The following is a 15,205-nucleotide window of genomic DNA, read 5'->3' as shown; positions in this document are numbered from 1 at the left end:
TTCAACAGATGGGGGCACATGGTAGCCCCTATTTCTGCCCCCCCCCCCCCCCACCCAGATCACTGCCTCATTGACTTAATCTAAAAGTACTATCCCATGAGAGCACAGTTAAAGGTGGTCAGCTGGCCCTGCCCCCACGCCACCCCGACTAGGCACCCCCCAGGACAGTTGCTCAGTAAGAGGAACCATGATGCAGAGCATTTACTGCGAAGGGGCTGCCTGGGATGAGATTCCTGGGATGAGATTCCCAGTACGAGGTGTGCTGTGGCCCCCTGGGAGTGTCACCCTTGTTACAGCAGCCCAGTGGCCGAATAAACAGACTGAGGCCACATTCTGCTTCCTCAGTAAGGGGTTTCTGGGAGACTGATGACCCTCTTATTTTCATTTCCAGGAATGGTTCATCTGCACTTAGGCTGTTTTCTTCCTAAAGGAACACTTGGCAAACCACGGCTGGAGATCCAGTCCCAGTGTATGACTCCCAGTGCAACCCGCCATGTTTCCCTGTACCTCTCAGGACGTACGGGCCATCTACTCAGGGCAGCCAGCAATGAAAAATCTCAGACGGCTCAGAAACGTTGAGTGATAGCAGCAGTGGGCAACTCTTTATAAGTCCCTTTCGTTTCAGGGGGAAGTGATAGATAAACAGGACAATTACTTAAAATAAATTCCCTGGTAGAAATGTAATCTCAAAGACCAAACAAACAAATAGGCGTACATGTGAAATCTGAATAAGATTATTATAAAAGCAGATCATACAAGCACCTCGCCCGAGCGCAGCTACGCCTCCTCACGCCCAAATCACACCTCGACCGAGCGCAGCTCCGCCTCCTCACTCCCAAATCGCCTCTTTCAATATTAAACTTTTTTTCTTAAAGTCCCAAAATTTAGTAAAAGAGTGATTGGTTAATAAAAGGTCAGTTTTACGCTATAAATCATGTCTTTTCATCAACTTTAATATCAGTTTTCATTAGTAGCTCTCGCCAGGCATTAATTTCTCGAGTGACATATTCTCGAGTATTCTTACATGGCGCCTAGATTTCTGTCCGTGTTTTTGCATTTTGACATGTTTCACTTATGGTACTGCTGCCAAAACTTAATTTACTATCGCATAGACTCTGCCAGAGATAAGACGTGTGTAAGAAGCAATATGTGAGATATTTTAATGCATGAAATTGCATTTCACTAGGACATTACAAATGAATAAACTCAATATTACTTGTAGTTAAAAGTAATTTTGATGCATTTTTAAGTTTCATTTACATATTATGTTTCAGAAAATTCAAGTACAATGTAGTTACGCGATAGTGATAGGACAATACCTATATCAAATAAAATAACCTTTTGATCACATTTTTTAGTTTTTGTATTGCTTTTAGAGGTAACACAAATAAACATTATGATCATGAATACATATAATAATAAACTAACGGATAGAGCAGGTTATTCACTCCCCCATTCCTTCGCTGAGCCTGGCAGGTCCCCCCTGCTGTCTGATTCCGATTTAACCCCAGACGCACGCGCAGTTTTTCTAGTTTAGGCCTATTACATATTGATTAACTGGCAGATGATTATACAAAATTCCACTTCAGGCTTAAAACACGGTAGATGTCTGTCCGGCTGCCGCGGTGCTGGCGAACGGTACTAAGTGACATTTGAATGAACTGACAGCTTCTTCTACCGCAAACGCTACTTCACAAAAAGAAAACGACTGTGAAAAAACACGTTCCTCCGTTTCCAAGAAGCCAACAGAAATATTTACATGAAAAAGGGTACTACAGAGATGAACACATGACCCTGATGTTTAAACAAGCGTTTTATTTTCTTAAACCAAGCTTATAGTGTAATAAAGCCAATTTACCAAATACGGTTAGCGACATAATCAGATTTTCTTTTTTTTATCCTTTAAAAACAAATACTAGAGCAGATTCTATTTAAAGGTGAACGTAATGATGAAAATATATGAACTCTACACACCGAAGTGGAAGTTTATTAAATAATAATGTACGGGTTAAAGTTAATTTAATCCAAACTCTTGGCCTAACCTTTTCAATACATTCGTGTGTCTTTGAGCACTTAACCAAGTAGCAAATAAATTGGCTACTGTACAGTACATGGTAATGTTTAATATAAACAATAGCTATCAGTACAATTTGCACATAAGACAGCCAGTTTCTTGGTGGTCGTTACATAACATCGGTCCATCAAACTGAAGGTGTAACTACAGAAGTACTGTGTACATTAGTCGGGTGTGTATAGCGATAAATTAATCACATTTAGGCAAATTCCGCACTGATGAACTGGAGTTCCCGAAATTCGGAAATACGGGACCGGGAGCGCATCGACAGAGGGAACCAAGAGCTGGTCGACGCTGGACTCTGGCCTTACAACTCGGACTCAGGGTACGTCGACTTGCCGTTTTTGTCCAGGCTGCAGTCACTGCTGTCCAGCCCGTTGCACTCCGACCAGGTTCCGATCATGCTGGGGTCCAGGGAGTTAATGAATCCGCCGGAGCAGCGCGACAGGTCGCAGGAGCTGACGTGGAGCCGCCGGTCCGCCTGCCTAGGGCAGCATAGCAGGCTTTTGAAGGCTTTCCGAAAGTCCGGACTCCGGCAGTATATAATGGGGTTGAAAGCCGAGTTCGCGTAGCCCAGCCAGTTTAGGAAGACGAAGAGGTTTTTGTCCACCACCTCTGCGCAAAACACTCTCGCCACGTTGACGATGAAGAAGGGCAGCCAGCAGAGCGTGAAAGTGCCCATGATTATGCCCAGCGTCTTCAGCGCCTTTTGCTCTTTTATGGCCAGGATTTTGCACGGCTTCCTCCTGGCCGACGTGTGAAGAAACCTGCCTTCGCACCGGCCGATCTTCTCCAGCTGCTTCTTGGCCTCCCTGTACACTCTGGCATACACGAAAATCATCACCACGAGCGGAATGTAAAACGAGATTATGGAGGATGTGACCGCGTACGCCGGGTTGGTGACAAAGTCACAGCACTCGGGATTGTCGTAGCAGGCGGTCTCAGTGGCATCTCTCGACCAGTGACTCAGGATGGGGAGGAATGAAACCAGCGCCGAGATCGCCCACACGGCGCACACGATGGCCTTTGCCCTGGCTTTAGTGAGTAAGCTTTGGTACCGGAAGGGAGAGGTGATGGCTAGGTACCTGTCAATGGCGATGACGCAGAGCGTCTCGATGCTGGCAGTAACGCAAAGGACGTCCACCGAAATCCAAAACTCGCAAAAGAAGGACCCGTAGAGCCAAGAGTCTGTGACCACCAGGACGGCACCGAAAGGCACCACCAGCAAGCCCATGATCAGGTCCGCGCAAGCCAGGGACACTATGAACAGGTTGGTTAGCGTTTGGAGCCGCTGGTTCTTGGCTATGGCCACTATCACAAGTATATTCCCAATGACGATGGTGAGCACGATCAGTCCCAGAAGCATCCCCATTCCCACCACCCACTGCTCCGTCATTTCAGTGTACTGCGAGGCGGCGTCCCGTTCCCCGGCTTCACCCGAGCCGTTGCCGTGCCGGACATGAGCTGCCCCATCTCCCATGGTGAGCCACGCTGCACGGATGCAGCCGCCTTCATGAATGCGGCCGTCCCGAGCACCGCCGGCTGGGGCTGGAGCAAGCGGGCGCTTCTCTCACTCCGCCGGGAGTCCGGGAGACGTTAAAGCAGCGGTGACATCATGGCACTTCGCGACCAATTGAGCCTCCTGTTAATAAGCGCTCATGTCCCAGCAGCGGGCACCCCCGGCAGGACCGCACGCGCGTGATTACGCACCGTAGGAAAATTGTCAAGTAAATATATTTGTTATAGAGACTGTTGTAGTTTCCAGATCAGAAAGCACACTGCTCAAGCACGCATAAGGTGTCTCTCGATGTCTGCTCTCGATGTGTGTGTACAGTTAACAAAATACGTGCAAAATTAGAATGAAGAGCAGACATTCCTCTTTCTTCTGCTCTGGAACCATTTCATTCATTTAGAATATTCATTTACATCTCCCTATGCGACTCATCGTGGGGTATTTGTGGCATAGCAGCAGCCTAATTTAATAAAAATATAATATAAAAAAAGTTTAGGAATACGGAGCGTTTCTTGCTATGACATGTTGTTTGTAAAGGACCGAACATCCGACGGGCTCCTGCGTATTTTAGTTACCTGTTTTCTTTTGACCTGCCCCTGTCATTATTCTTTAAACTTTGGGAGCAATCCCTCGCACGCTGTTCACTTGATCGACCCGATGCCGCATCCGCCGGTGATCGCCGCGGTCTGACTGCAGACTCAAGGGCGTCTTTGGTTTAATTTAGTTTTACAGGTAAACCCTCTCGGACCCGCAGTTCCTCCAGAAGTCTTTGGAAAGATCCGGGCTGCGACTGCTGTGTGGGGAGAATGAGATCAGAGCTGCGCAGCTGCGCATTTTAATGCACTGGAGACGCTCCAAGCGGCAGAAAGACGAAGAGGATGAAAGGAAAACGAAAAGCAGAAACCGGCACCGGGGATCGTGCTTTCCTCTCAAAACGTATGCCCGGACACCCCCGATCGACCGAGGATAACTTTTCCGTGGTTTAAGTTGTACCCCAGCTGTTCGGGACCGGCCCAGTCCCCGAGAAAGAGGCTTCTTATTCTTCCGCAGACATACAGTCAGCGAACGGCATGTTTGCCTCTCGGACGCCCGGGATTGCTTGGGAGGAAAGCCTGGCTCTCAGCCTGGGAGGCGATTAGCGTATCGCCCCATCGCGTCGAGTCCAGAGTGGCTTTTAAAAGACGGAGGCTGCCGGATGATGTCTAGGCTCCATTATCTTAAGTTTGGTCCGCGGCAGCTGTGTGATCCGCTCTGTATAAAAACCCGCAGTGAGGTCCCATGTAAGTAACTGTAGCAGCTTAGATCCTGCCCTGCTGTCCTTCTACTGGCATCTCTAGCACCCCCGTATACCCTGAGAATCTGATGGAATGCGGTGTACACCCTCTTTCTGTCCTCAGTGTAAGCTACACCTGCATCTTCTCACCTGAGCAGATATGACATACTGAGGGTTTCAAAGGGATGCCTCAGCGCTCTGAGAGTCACTTTCAATTTTCATTGGCTACAGCCCAGCATCTCCTTTTGAGAACTTCAGAAACTTCAGAACCAGGTTAATCGGCCAACTATGTTCACACACATGGGGAATGTGTCTCTGGGGCTCAGTGGCGCTCATATGCAGTGGATATATACACAGTCTGGTGTGCTATTGCTATAGTTTGTGTGCGTATGGCCACTGCTTTGTGAAAACAGACCCAGTGAAAATCTAACTGTATATATAACAATGGAGCCAAGTCAATCTGACCAGGCACAAGAGGAGTCCAGTAGGCTGCCCCTTAACCGCAGTCCGACCGTACGGCCTTGGAGGGAGCAAGAAGTCCAGTAGGCTGCCCCTTAACCGCAGTCCGACCGTACGGCCTTGGAGGGAGCGAGAAGTCCAGTAGGCTGCCCCTTAATCGCAGTCCGACCTCACAGCCTTGGAAGGAGGAAGCAAGCGGTCCAGTAGGCTGCCCCTTAACAATGGTCCGACCGCGCAGGCTCGGGGGGGTAAGGGGTCCAGCAGGCTGCCCCTTAACCACTGTCTGACCGCACGGCCTCGGGGTCCAGCAGGCTGCCGCGGTTCTCACCTCACGGTGAGGGCACCTGACTAGCGGTCATGTGACCCTGCTGCCACTGCGTGATGCTGTAGGGAAGGGCGGCCAGGTGGCTCGGTTCTGCATGAGCACGTCACGCTGCTTTGGGATTTGCGGCCTGGAGGGGCCCTTGCTGCACCCCCTACTCCCCACTGCTTGTTGACACTGGCAGTGCATCCCTGGCTGTGCACTGAGGCACTCCATCATTTGCGGTGACAGCTTCCTGTTTTCCGAGCTGCCGGAGGTGGGGGCAAACCGGGCAGGACTGACAGACAGGCACAGGCTTCCTCTAGGGGTTCCACAGACCTGCTCAAGCGCAGCACATGCTTCCATCTGATTATATTATATAGCGCCTTTCCATAGAGGGCCGTGCATCATGACACCGGCAGCTCCATCACACCGTATATTACCCACACATCCCATGCACCGTCGTACCCCCCCCCACACCGTATATTACCCACACATCCCATGCACCGTCGTACCCCCCCCCACACCGTATATTACCCACACATCCCATGCACCGTCGTACCCCCCCCCACACCGTATATTACCCACACATCCCATGCACCGTCGTACCCCCCCCCACACCGTATATTACCCACACATCCCATGCACCGTCGTACCCCCCCCCACACCGTATATTACCCACACATCCCATGCAGTGTCGTACCCCCCCCCCCACACCGTCAGGCACAGAGTCCCACTTCGCCAACCAGACCTCATAGTGACACATAGGACCTGAGAAGCTTTAAGTGAAGAAGCTGAAACTGACTCTGACCAAATGTTTTATTACAATATTCATATTCTGACAAACGGTCACATGTGTGAAGCCTGTCAGCCGACGGGGTCCCGCTTCTCTCTTTGCTGTTGACAGTGACATGGGCAGCCTGTACCACACCTGCCTTTTATTCGCAGGAAGGAACTCCTGTGGGAACTGGCCGAAACCAGCAGGCAGAGGGTGCGGAGCCCTGCCAGGACCAGGCCCGACAGGGTCCACACCACAGTGGCACCAGAGCAGGCCTGCACCCCCCAGAACCATCCTTGTCTTTGAGGCACCCAGAGACTTAGTCATGGCAACGCGGGGGTGGGGCAGCTCTGGGGAATTGGCCCCATGTGGCATCCTGGGATTCACTTGGATTTTAGACGCATATCACTGAGCAACACAGAGGACATGGGTGTGGCAGAATGAGGCGAGCGCAGCTATCCAAATTGGCCAGCAGGGCGGCGCTCAAAGAGGTCAGATAGCAGGACAGCTATACTCTAACTCAATATTTATGTTATTATGTCCCAATAAAGCATTTAGTCATCAGTTATTTAGACATAAACAGTAAACACAAGTTAAAATCGACATCATAAGTGCATAAGTGCTCCTCTAAAGGAGATGTTAAGCTCCACTCGGCCTGGCAGGGCAGTGCCAGAGCTCTGCGGAGAATTTAAATCTCGTGAGCAAACACCACCAGCTGCAGCACTGCTTTGGGAGGGACCAGGTCCCCAACAGGCACTTGATTGTGCTGCCGCCGGGTTAGGGGGCGCCGAGGAGACCCCTGTAGCCGGAGGCGGCAGAAAAGGATGAGCGTAGGAGTGAGGAAATGGAAACCCGAGGCCTTCAGAAGGCGTGGGGCAGCGTAACCTCCACGGTGGCGTCGCACGGTTCACCGGCAACGCTCAGCGGCTGCCGGAAGGACACCGCTCTCATCATGCACGTGCCCCCCACACCACAGAAACACAGCCACACGTCCAGCACCAGAGTGGGCGTGGCCTGCGGAGCCGTCGCCGGGACGAGCACCGTGACAGACGGCAGCTCAGACATGTCTGTGATGTCCCCGCTCACATGCTGGTCTTGCAGGAGCCACTCCTCCCCTGTAGGGGGCAGAATGGATACCTCAATAGGAGACAACGCCACACCGCAACAGCTCTGGAGTGCTATGGAAATGGGGTTTGGGTTGGGGGCGGGGGTGATGAGCGGCTCACCGTCTGCAGACAGGGCCCAGAAGCTGGGGGCCTCCGGGGTCAGACTGGACCCGGCTGGCAGCGAGAGCTGCAGCCGCAGTTTTATCCTTATTCCAGGAGGCGCAATCAGTGGGGACATCTCCACTTTGGGGGCAGATCTGGGCAGCGGGGGGGCCTTCCTGGGGGCGGTGGGGGCTATGGTATCCGTGACGTCCTGCTCCACAGAGACGGGCAGCTGGAGGGAGGGAGGGAGCGAGAGAGAGAGCTGTGACACAGTCCCAGCCCACCATCAGCCAGAAGTCCCTCCCCAAGCCTCACCAGTGACACCATGCCACTCTCCAGGTGCAGGACCTTGATCTGGTGGTTGTTAGTGTCGGCCACGTAGAGCACCTCATCGTCGGCCCCCACACACAGCCCCCCCGGCTCACTGAAGCCAGCCACGCTGAAGGGCCCCAGGGCACCTGCCGCCTCCCCGCTGCCGGCCAGCACCCTGCACTGTTTGGTCCCTGGGTCCACCACCTTGATCTGTACACAAACGTGGACGGACATGTGCCATGGTGGCTCTACAGACATCGCTTGTCATCCTGACCGAAAGCGGAAGGCCGATACACCGAGGTGAAGGCCAGGGCGGCCTGTGGGCTGCACCGGTACCTCAGACTGGCTCAGACTGGTCCCACATACCTTGTGGTTGTAGGAGTCGGCGACGTACAGCAGCTGCTTCTGACGGCTCCAGGCCACGGCCAGCGGGTGCTGCAGCTTGGCGCTAACCCCAGCGCCATCCACGTCTCCGAAAGCGAAGAGATTCTGGCAGGACAAAATCGGAGGAGCCGGGTGAAGCTGTGGACCCACGTGTGTCACCCACACGACTCGCATACCGCCTTGGGGTAGGGCTGGCCGGTATCACATCGATATCGCGTCACGCATGTGCAGGAATCACCAGGGCTTCAGATGACAGGTGAAACATTTGCCAGGCGCCAGCTTTTCGGTGTTATACGGACATTTATTTACGCCCGCAATTTGTTAAGCAGATTAGTAGGGTGGCTAAGATATTAATGAGGCATTTAATGACACCCAAAACTTAGTAATCAATATAAGTGCGGCATATCCTTATGTTTAATAAATGTGTTGGACTCTAAAGTGCACAAAGTACAACCTCTGACGTCTTTTTCTCTCATCTAAGATATCTCCTCTTTTAAAAGATGTACCATTTGACACAAAATCTAATAGATACGACATGGTCTTCAAAATAGCTGGTGATGAACCCCATTCTCCTGCGACCGGAGCCGCTGGACATACCCACCCGTCAAACCAAAGACAATCAGCTCCCCAGCCTCACCAGCGGGTCCCTCTCTCCTCCGACCAGGTTCCTGACGGCCCCGTCCACAGTGGACACGGTGCGGACGGTGCTGCTCTCGCTGTCGGCTATGAACAGGCAGGCCCAGGGCGCGTCTGGCTCAGCAGCCAGGCCCGAGGGCTGTGCGAAGCCCGCCTTGTGGGGGTAGGCGTTGTTGCGGTTCTCCTCGCTGCCACTGCCGGCAAACCGCATGCACGTGCCCTTGGGGCATTCCCTGGAAACGGAATCAGAGGGAGCAGCTCAGGGCCCCAAAATGCACCAAGCCGGGCCCTACTGACATGCTTGGCCTGCTTGCCAGCACACACCTGCCTTTAGGCAGCTTCCCATCCTCCAGGAACAGCGCCCACAGCTGGTGGGTGCCGGCCATTGCGATCCAGAGGACGCCATCTTCCGGGCCACCTGGAAGCAGGAACACACATACACAGGGTCATTAAAGGAGGCTGGAGCGCGGCACAGGCGGAGCGGCAGACCCACAGGCAGGCGGCACAGGCGGAGCGGCAGACCCACAGGCAGGCGGCACAGGCGGAGCGGCAGACCCACAGGCAGGCGGCACAGGCGGAGCGGCAGACCCACAGGCAGGCGGCACAGGCGGAGCGGCAGACCCACATACAGCACAGGCCAATGTACTACAGCTCACGAGCAGTACTTACCAGCAGTGCCCAGGGCCAGGTCCCAAGGCGAGCTGATAGGTTGCAGGGGGCCAAAGCCCCCCCCCTCCTTGTCTGTGCCCTGCACCCCCACACCAGCCAGAGTGCTAACCTTCCCCTCCAGGAGATCGATCTGGACGGGGGGCAGGACTTAAAGCAGAACAACTGACGGCACAGACACGCACATCATAATCATCTCTTCACTACAGGGACCTGCATGCTGCTGAGGTACGGTTTATTAATGATGATTTTAATGGTGAATCAGTAACTTGCTCAAGGGTGGTCAGGAACACAGTTAGAGCTGGGGGGGTGCCTGAATTCTGTCAATGCCCCTGGTCAATTGGGAACTGGCCCATATCTGCACCCCTGCAGGGTCTGCCTGCCTGCACTGTGATCTATGATCTATATCGTGATCTATACCTTTCTGATGAGGTGATTCTCAGTGTCAGCGACGAAAACCACATCTCCCTTAAAGGCGACGCCCTGGGGGGAGCTGAACAAGGCCTCCGCCACATTCCCGTCTCTCCACCCGCTCACTGGCCCTGCACAGAAACACCTGAGCACTCAAACAGACTACAGCCCAGGTGAAGCATGCACGCATATTTACTCTGGCAGAACTGGAGACACCTTACCCCCCACGGAGTGAAGCACGTGTCCTCGGCTGGAGAGAACAAGGATCCTGTGGTGGCCGGTGTCCGCCACGACCAGCCGCTGCCCCTCACGGTCCATCGCCACCTTCCCTGGGAAGGCCAGAGCAGAGGGGGGCACTGTGTCCCGGCACAGTTTCTCTAGCAGGGCAGCGCCAGGCCGCAGCTGCCCGGCTTGGCCATAGTGTCGCAGGGAGGCCTGGGTGAACAGGAAGAGGCGGTCGCGGTGTCCCTCGCCCACCAGGGAGAAGAGCAGGTTTCCTCGTGGGCCAAGCAGCACCAGGGTGGGCCAGCAGGACACCTCAAGGGCCTGCCAAAGGCAGGCATGGCCGTCGTTCACTACAGGATGGCCAATAGCATGTCGCAGCACAGCGCTCCGCACGCTGGCCGCTTCTCGCTCATGTGGGAACTTCGCCGAGTGGACACCCACCACCAGCAGGCCGTCTGCAGGGGAGGGGAGGGGGGACAAGGGTCAGGACAAGGGACAGTCCAAAACGAGGCTTCCAGGACCGGGCCGCATGTGGGTTGGGGGGGAGGGGCGTTAAGCAAGGCATGAGGGTCCTGTGCACCTTCACGCAGCAGGCAGACAGACAGCCGGCTCAGTCACCGTCAAACCAGGGGTCCTCAGGGGACCCACACACGCCCCACCTCCCTAGGTCACATGGACAACCTAAATAACCAATTAGCACTGAGGAGGAGCTCAGGCCGGCAGGGCAGTTTCACAAGGAGACAGTGATGTTAGCTGGAGGAGAGCAGAGCGCCGACGCAGCACGGCGGCACAGGAGCGGGACGCTGGCCCACCTGGGGCATCACTGACGTACTTCAGCTGGCCTCATTTCCTCTTTTATACGCCTGGCAAATCGGAAGCGGGTCAGGCTGCGCTGTGGTGGGCAGGGCGGGCGGGCCAGGGGGTGCTCACGCAGCTGCCGTGCCCCCCAAATGGCGTTGGCCCTCACCAAGCCCTCGGCACATTGCTCCATTTAAAGATCTCCCTGAGGTTTTTATCAGTGTAAACCGATTTGTGCTTTCCGTCAGCCATCACCTTCAGGCGGCGGAAATCATCCAGAAAGTCACACAGAGACCTAGAGGATGCAGGGAGGTCTGGGCCTCTCCACCCCCCAGGTTAAAGAGCAGCAGCAAGACAAGCTGAAATGCCAGAAAGCCGCGGTGACTTAGCTGAACCAGTCTGAACCAGCCTGATCTAGACCTAAACCTCACTGGGATTTTGTGGAAGAACCTAGAATGCAACATCGGAACTTAAGCTCAAAATTGCATGGGGGGGGGGATGGGACCGGAGATTAAGTTCCAAAAATAAAAGGTGCGGCTGGATACTTAGTGAGGCCCAAACTCACATTTCAGGCAGAGTGGGTCACACTGTGTGACGGCAGACAGGACACAGGCAGACAGGACACGGGCAGACAGGACACGGGCAGACAGGACACGGGCAGACAGGACACGGGCAGACAGGACACGGGCAGACAGGACACAGGCAGACAGGACACAGGCAGACAGGACACAGGCAGACAGGACACGGGCAGACAGGACACGGGCAGACAGGACACGGGCAGACAGGACACAGGCAGACAGGACACAGGCAGACAGGACACAGGCAGACAGGACACGGGCAGACAGGACACAGGCAGACAGGACACAGGCAGACAGGACACAGGCAGACAGGACACAGGCAGACAGGACACGGGCAGACAGGACACGGGCAGACAGGACACAGGCAGACAGGACACGGGCAGACAGGACACAGGCAGACAGGACACAGGCAGACAGGACACAGGCAGACAGGACACGGGCAGACAGGACACGGGCAGACAGGACACGGGCAGACAGGACACGGGCAGACAGGACACGGGCAGACAGGACACAGGCAGACAGGACACGGGCAGACAGGACACGGGCAGACAGGACACGGGCAGACAGGACACGGGCAGACAGGACACGGGCAGACAGGACACAGGCAGACAGGACACAGGCAGACAGGACACGGGCAGACAGGACACGGGCAGACAGGACACAGGCAGACAGGACACGGGCAGACAGGACACAGGCAGACAGGACACAGGCAGACAGGACACAGGCAGACAGGACACGGGCAGACAGGACACGGGCAGACAGGACACGGGCAGACAGGACACGGGCAGACAGGACACGGGCAGACAGGACACGGGCAGACAGGACACGGGCAGACAGGACACGGGCAGACAGGACACGGGCAGACAGGACACAGGCAGACAGGACACAGGCAGACAGGACACAGGCAGACAGGACACAGGCAGACAGGACACGGGCAGACAGGACACGGGCAGACAGGACACAGGCAGACAGGACACAGGCAGACAGGACACAGGCAGACAGGACACAGGCAGACAGGACACAGGCAGACAGGACACAGGCAGACAGGACACAGGCAGACAGGACACAGCTCAGTGGCTGATGTGATGAAGGAGATACATGGGGTCTATCTGATCGGGGTTTTAGTTAGAAAAGCTCTACCTAACTTACCTAAGGGATCTCAGCATGCAACAAAAGCCACTCAACAACTGAAAGGTTTATGTTATTCCAAGAAGGCACATGGTAAACTTCCCAGGCCATGACACACACACACCAAATTTCCTTCAGAATTAATAAATTATCTGTCTGTATAAGTTGTGTTGTACTGCTGCTCTTTCTAACTACAATCACAAAATTCTGATATACTTAATAAGCTGGTTCAATTGAGAGAGCATCAAATGAATACCAGACAAACGTGTAATTATATAGCAAAACAGTGTACAAAAGAGTGGGTTAAATAACCAGAGAATGATAGAGAAGCAGAATCCCCAGGCTGCTGGTCTTGTTCATACTTTCCGAACGGCAGACAAAGGTACCAAACAGTCCAGCACCATCCCGATGCCACAGCATCCCAGCCGACAGGACGTGTCACACTGACCCATGGTCCGTAAACGATCAAGTGACCACAAAGACATAAGCGCAACAGCAACAGCGCACCCCTGTCCCACCACAGGGGCAAGGATAGCCTGTCCCAAACCTCCATGCTGAATACCTGGCGGAATGCACCAAGAGCACTGCCAGGGGTTAAGAGCGAGGGCGCGGCCCTGATAATGTTGTTGAATGGCCGGCAGGCAGAGGACGCTGCGCAGCAGAGATAGTATCAGCAGGGACGTGCTAAATTAAGGCACCGGAGCCTATTTTAAGCCCCCCCACTTTGTCCTCATGGAAATAAAGGCACCCTGTGGGGGTCCAGAGTCTCACAGGAGCTGAACACATTAACGCAGACTAAAAGCATCATGGGACAAACCTCGATAACCCCCGCAACTGGGGACTGTCAGCCACACGGCTTATCAGGCCACTCAGTGCACCCCCCCTCCCCCCCCAGTGGGTGATGGGGGGCAAATTAACCCAACAGCAACCAAACTAACAGCCGCAAAACTAACAGAAACCCCTGTTAACATCGTTATATTTACTCAGATCCTCAGTGACACAGATACTTATCCCCATGCATGGATATGAGAATGTAATGAAGGGGGGGGGGGTGTCACCCTGAGAGCCATATGTGGCTCTAATGAGAGCAGGCCTGCAGAGCAGTGACGGCCCTGAGAGCCATATGTGGCTCTGATGGGAGCAGGCCTGCAGAGCAGTGACGGCCTGTCTCACAGTGGCAGGAAGGAAGCCTGAAACGGACCATGCAGACTGAAGGCAGCCCCAGGAGCCACCTCTCCCCTCCCATTCACAAAAGCAGCATCTCAGAGATGGTGTGTGCCAGTGATCCGTCCGGGACCCACAGCGACCTTCACACCTTCCACAGGGTGGCGCCGCTCCAGCTCCTGCAGGTCTGGCAGCAGATGCATGCAGTTGATGCAGCAGAAGGTGAAGAAATCGAGCACCACCACTTTCCCAACAAGGTCTGTGGCCAGGGAGAGAGCACCCTTTGTGTTCAGCCACTCCAGGCCTGCAACAGAAGCAGCAGATTCGGAGATGGCTTCATTGTTTGGAAAGACAAACGAGTGCAATAAACGACAAGACAGTGCAAGACAAGTGCAATATAAGAACTAATGGACAACAGGGATCCAGCACCTATGCTGTATGGACCTTTAATAAACAACAAAAGAGATGATACAGGGGAGATACAGGTGATAGTATCCAGTCTAGCTCACCAAGCACACAAACAACGTGCAATGACCATACACTGTACAGCACTATCAGCAGAGGTAGGCAATTCACGTCCAGAGAGTAAAAATGCAGACCGACCAACCAACCAGTGTTATACTCTGTGATTCTGACTCTTTCTGTACGTTAACTCTCTGAATCTGAATTACCCACCTCTGACTATCGAGCTGAAGCGCAACACGGACATCCACATCTAGTTACCTATTTGTAAACACTGTTAGCTTGTGACATGTAAAAGCTGCGACCCAAGACATCGCCCCCGTTCGATTTAGACTTTCCGCCTGGTAATAGTCTGTTACGAGCCCTTCACTCATGAGAAGCGCTGGAAAGGCACCAGTAACTGCGCGGAATGTTCAGCCTTTACTCTGAAGCAGTGAAGCAACAACAGGTTGGTGCCGCTTCCTGCGCAGCCCGGCCCCGCCTCACTTCACTCGCCTTCTTCAAAGTCGGGGATTTTCAGATCCTTTCCCCTATCGTCGATTTTCTTCAAATACTGAAGCACAAGCTCCATTTGTTCTTCTGGCGATATGGCATCCTCCAGGGCGTAGTCCAACTGGCTTTGGACCGGCAGCAGGTCTGCAATGGTACTGTGAGTCGCCATCTTTCAGACAGCAGTGCGAAGCGTGGTAAAAAGAGAGTTTCGTCCGGTCACGGAAGATTCGTCACCGGGACTTGAAACTTCGATTGTTATGGCTTTAATGTTAAACGATTTAAGGAAGTAATGTAAATAATTTAAGTACATAATTTAAGGCCTCGTACCATGTCATTTTCCTCT

The 15,205-nt window shown here is 53.8% G+C and overlaps 2 protein-coding genes across 4 annotated transcripts; both read right to left on the bottom strand.

Annotated features, from left to right (window-relative positions):
- Positions 1-1,800: 1,800 nt before the first annotated feature.
- On the bottom strand, positions 1,801-5,040 carry adrb1 (adrenoceptor beta 1). Its single transcript, XM_048987672.1, has one exon. It carries the CDS (start codon positions 3,552-3,554, stop codon positions 2,382-2,384), a length of 1,173 nt encoding a protein of 390 aa, XP_048843629.1. The 5' UTR covers positions 3,555-5,040; the 3' UTR covers positions 1,801-2,381.
- Positions 5,041-6,425: 1,385 nt separating this feature from the next.
- Positions 6,426-15,175, bottom strand: nhlrc2 (NHL repeat containing 2). Of its 3 annotated transcripts, none has more exons than XM_048987651.1 (11): positions 14,866-15,175; positions 14,060-14,212; positions 10,237-10,695; positions 10,025-10,146; positions 9,608-9,737; positions 9,263-9,356; positions 8,940-9,171; positions 8,285-8,407; positions 7,922-8,128; positions 7,625-7,868; positions 6,426-7,513 (listed from the first exon to the last, which is right to left on the bottom strand). In XM_048987651.1, the coding sequence occupies exons 1-11, from the start codon at positions 15,029-15,031 to the stop codon at positions 7,260-7,262; spliced, it is 2,184 nt and encodes a 727-aa protein (XP_048843608.1). In that variant the 5' UTR covers positions 15,032-15,175; the 3' UTR covers positions 6,426-7,259. The 3 variants fall into 3 exon arrangements, with proteins under 3 accessions (XP_048843608.1, XP_048843609.1, XP_048843610.1); XM_048987652.1 differs by having other exon boundaries at positions 7,625-7,838; XM_048987653.1 differs by lacking the exon at positions 14,866-15,175 and adding an exon at positions 14,632-14,766.
- Positions 15,176-15,205: the final 30 nt, after the last annotated feature.

Source organism: Brienomyrus brachyistius, chromosome 20 (assembly GCF_023856365.1).
Source record: "Brienomyrus brachyistius isolate T26 chromosome 20, BBRACH_0.4, whole genome shotgun sequence".
Classification (NCBI taxonomy): Eukaryota; Metazoa; Chordata; class Actinopteri; order Osteoglossiformes; family Mormyridae; genus Brienomyrus; species Brienomyrus brachyistius.
The sequence above is the reverse complement of the archived record's forward strand: the minus strand, read 5'-3'. Positions and strand labels throughout refer to the sequence as shown.

What these genes read in the sequence shown, in the direction of transcription:
- adrb1 (XM_048987672.1), bottom strand. Translation starts at nt 3,554, where the DNA reads ATGGGAGATGGGGCAGCTCATGTCCGGCACGGCAACGGCTCGGGTGAA.
- nhlrc2 (XM_048987651.1), bottom strand. Translation starts at nt 15,031, where the DNA reads ATGGCGACTCACAGTACCATTGCAGACCTGCTGCCGGTCCAAAGCCAG. An exon ending in AGAATCACCTCATCAGAAAG is followed by an intron (nt 9,738 to 10,024) that starts GTATAGATCACG and finishes CCCCCCGTCCAG; the next exon opens with ATCGATCTCCTGGAGGGGAA. An exon ending in GAGGAGAGAGGGACCCGCTG is followed by an intron (nt 8,408 to 8,939) that starts GTGAGGCTGGGG and finishes TTGTCCTGCCAG; the next exon opens with AATCTCTTCGCTTTCGGAGA.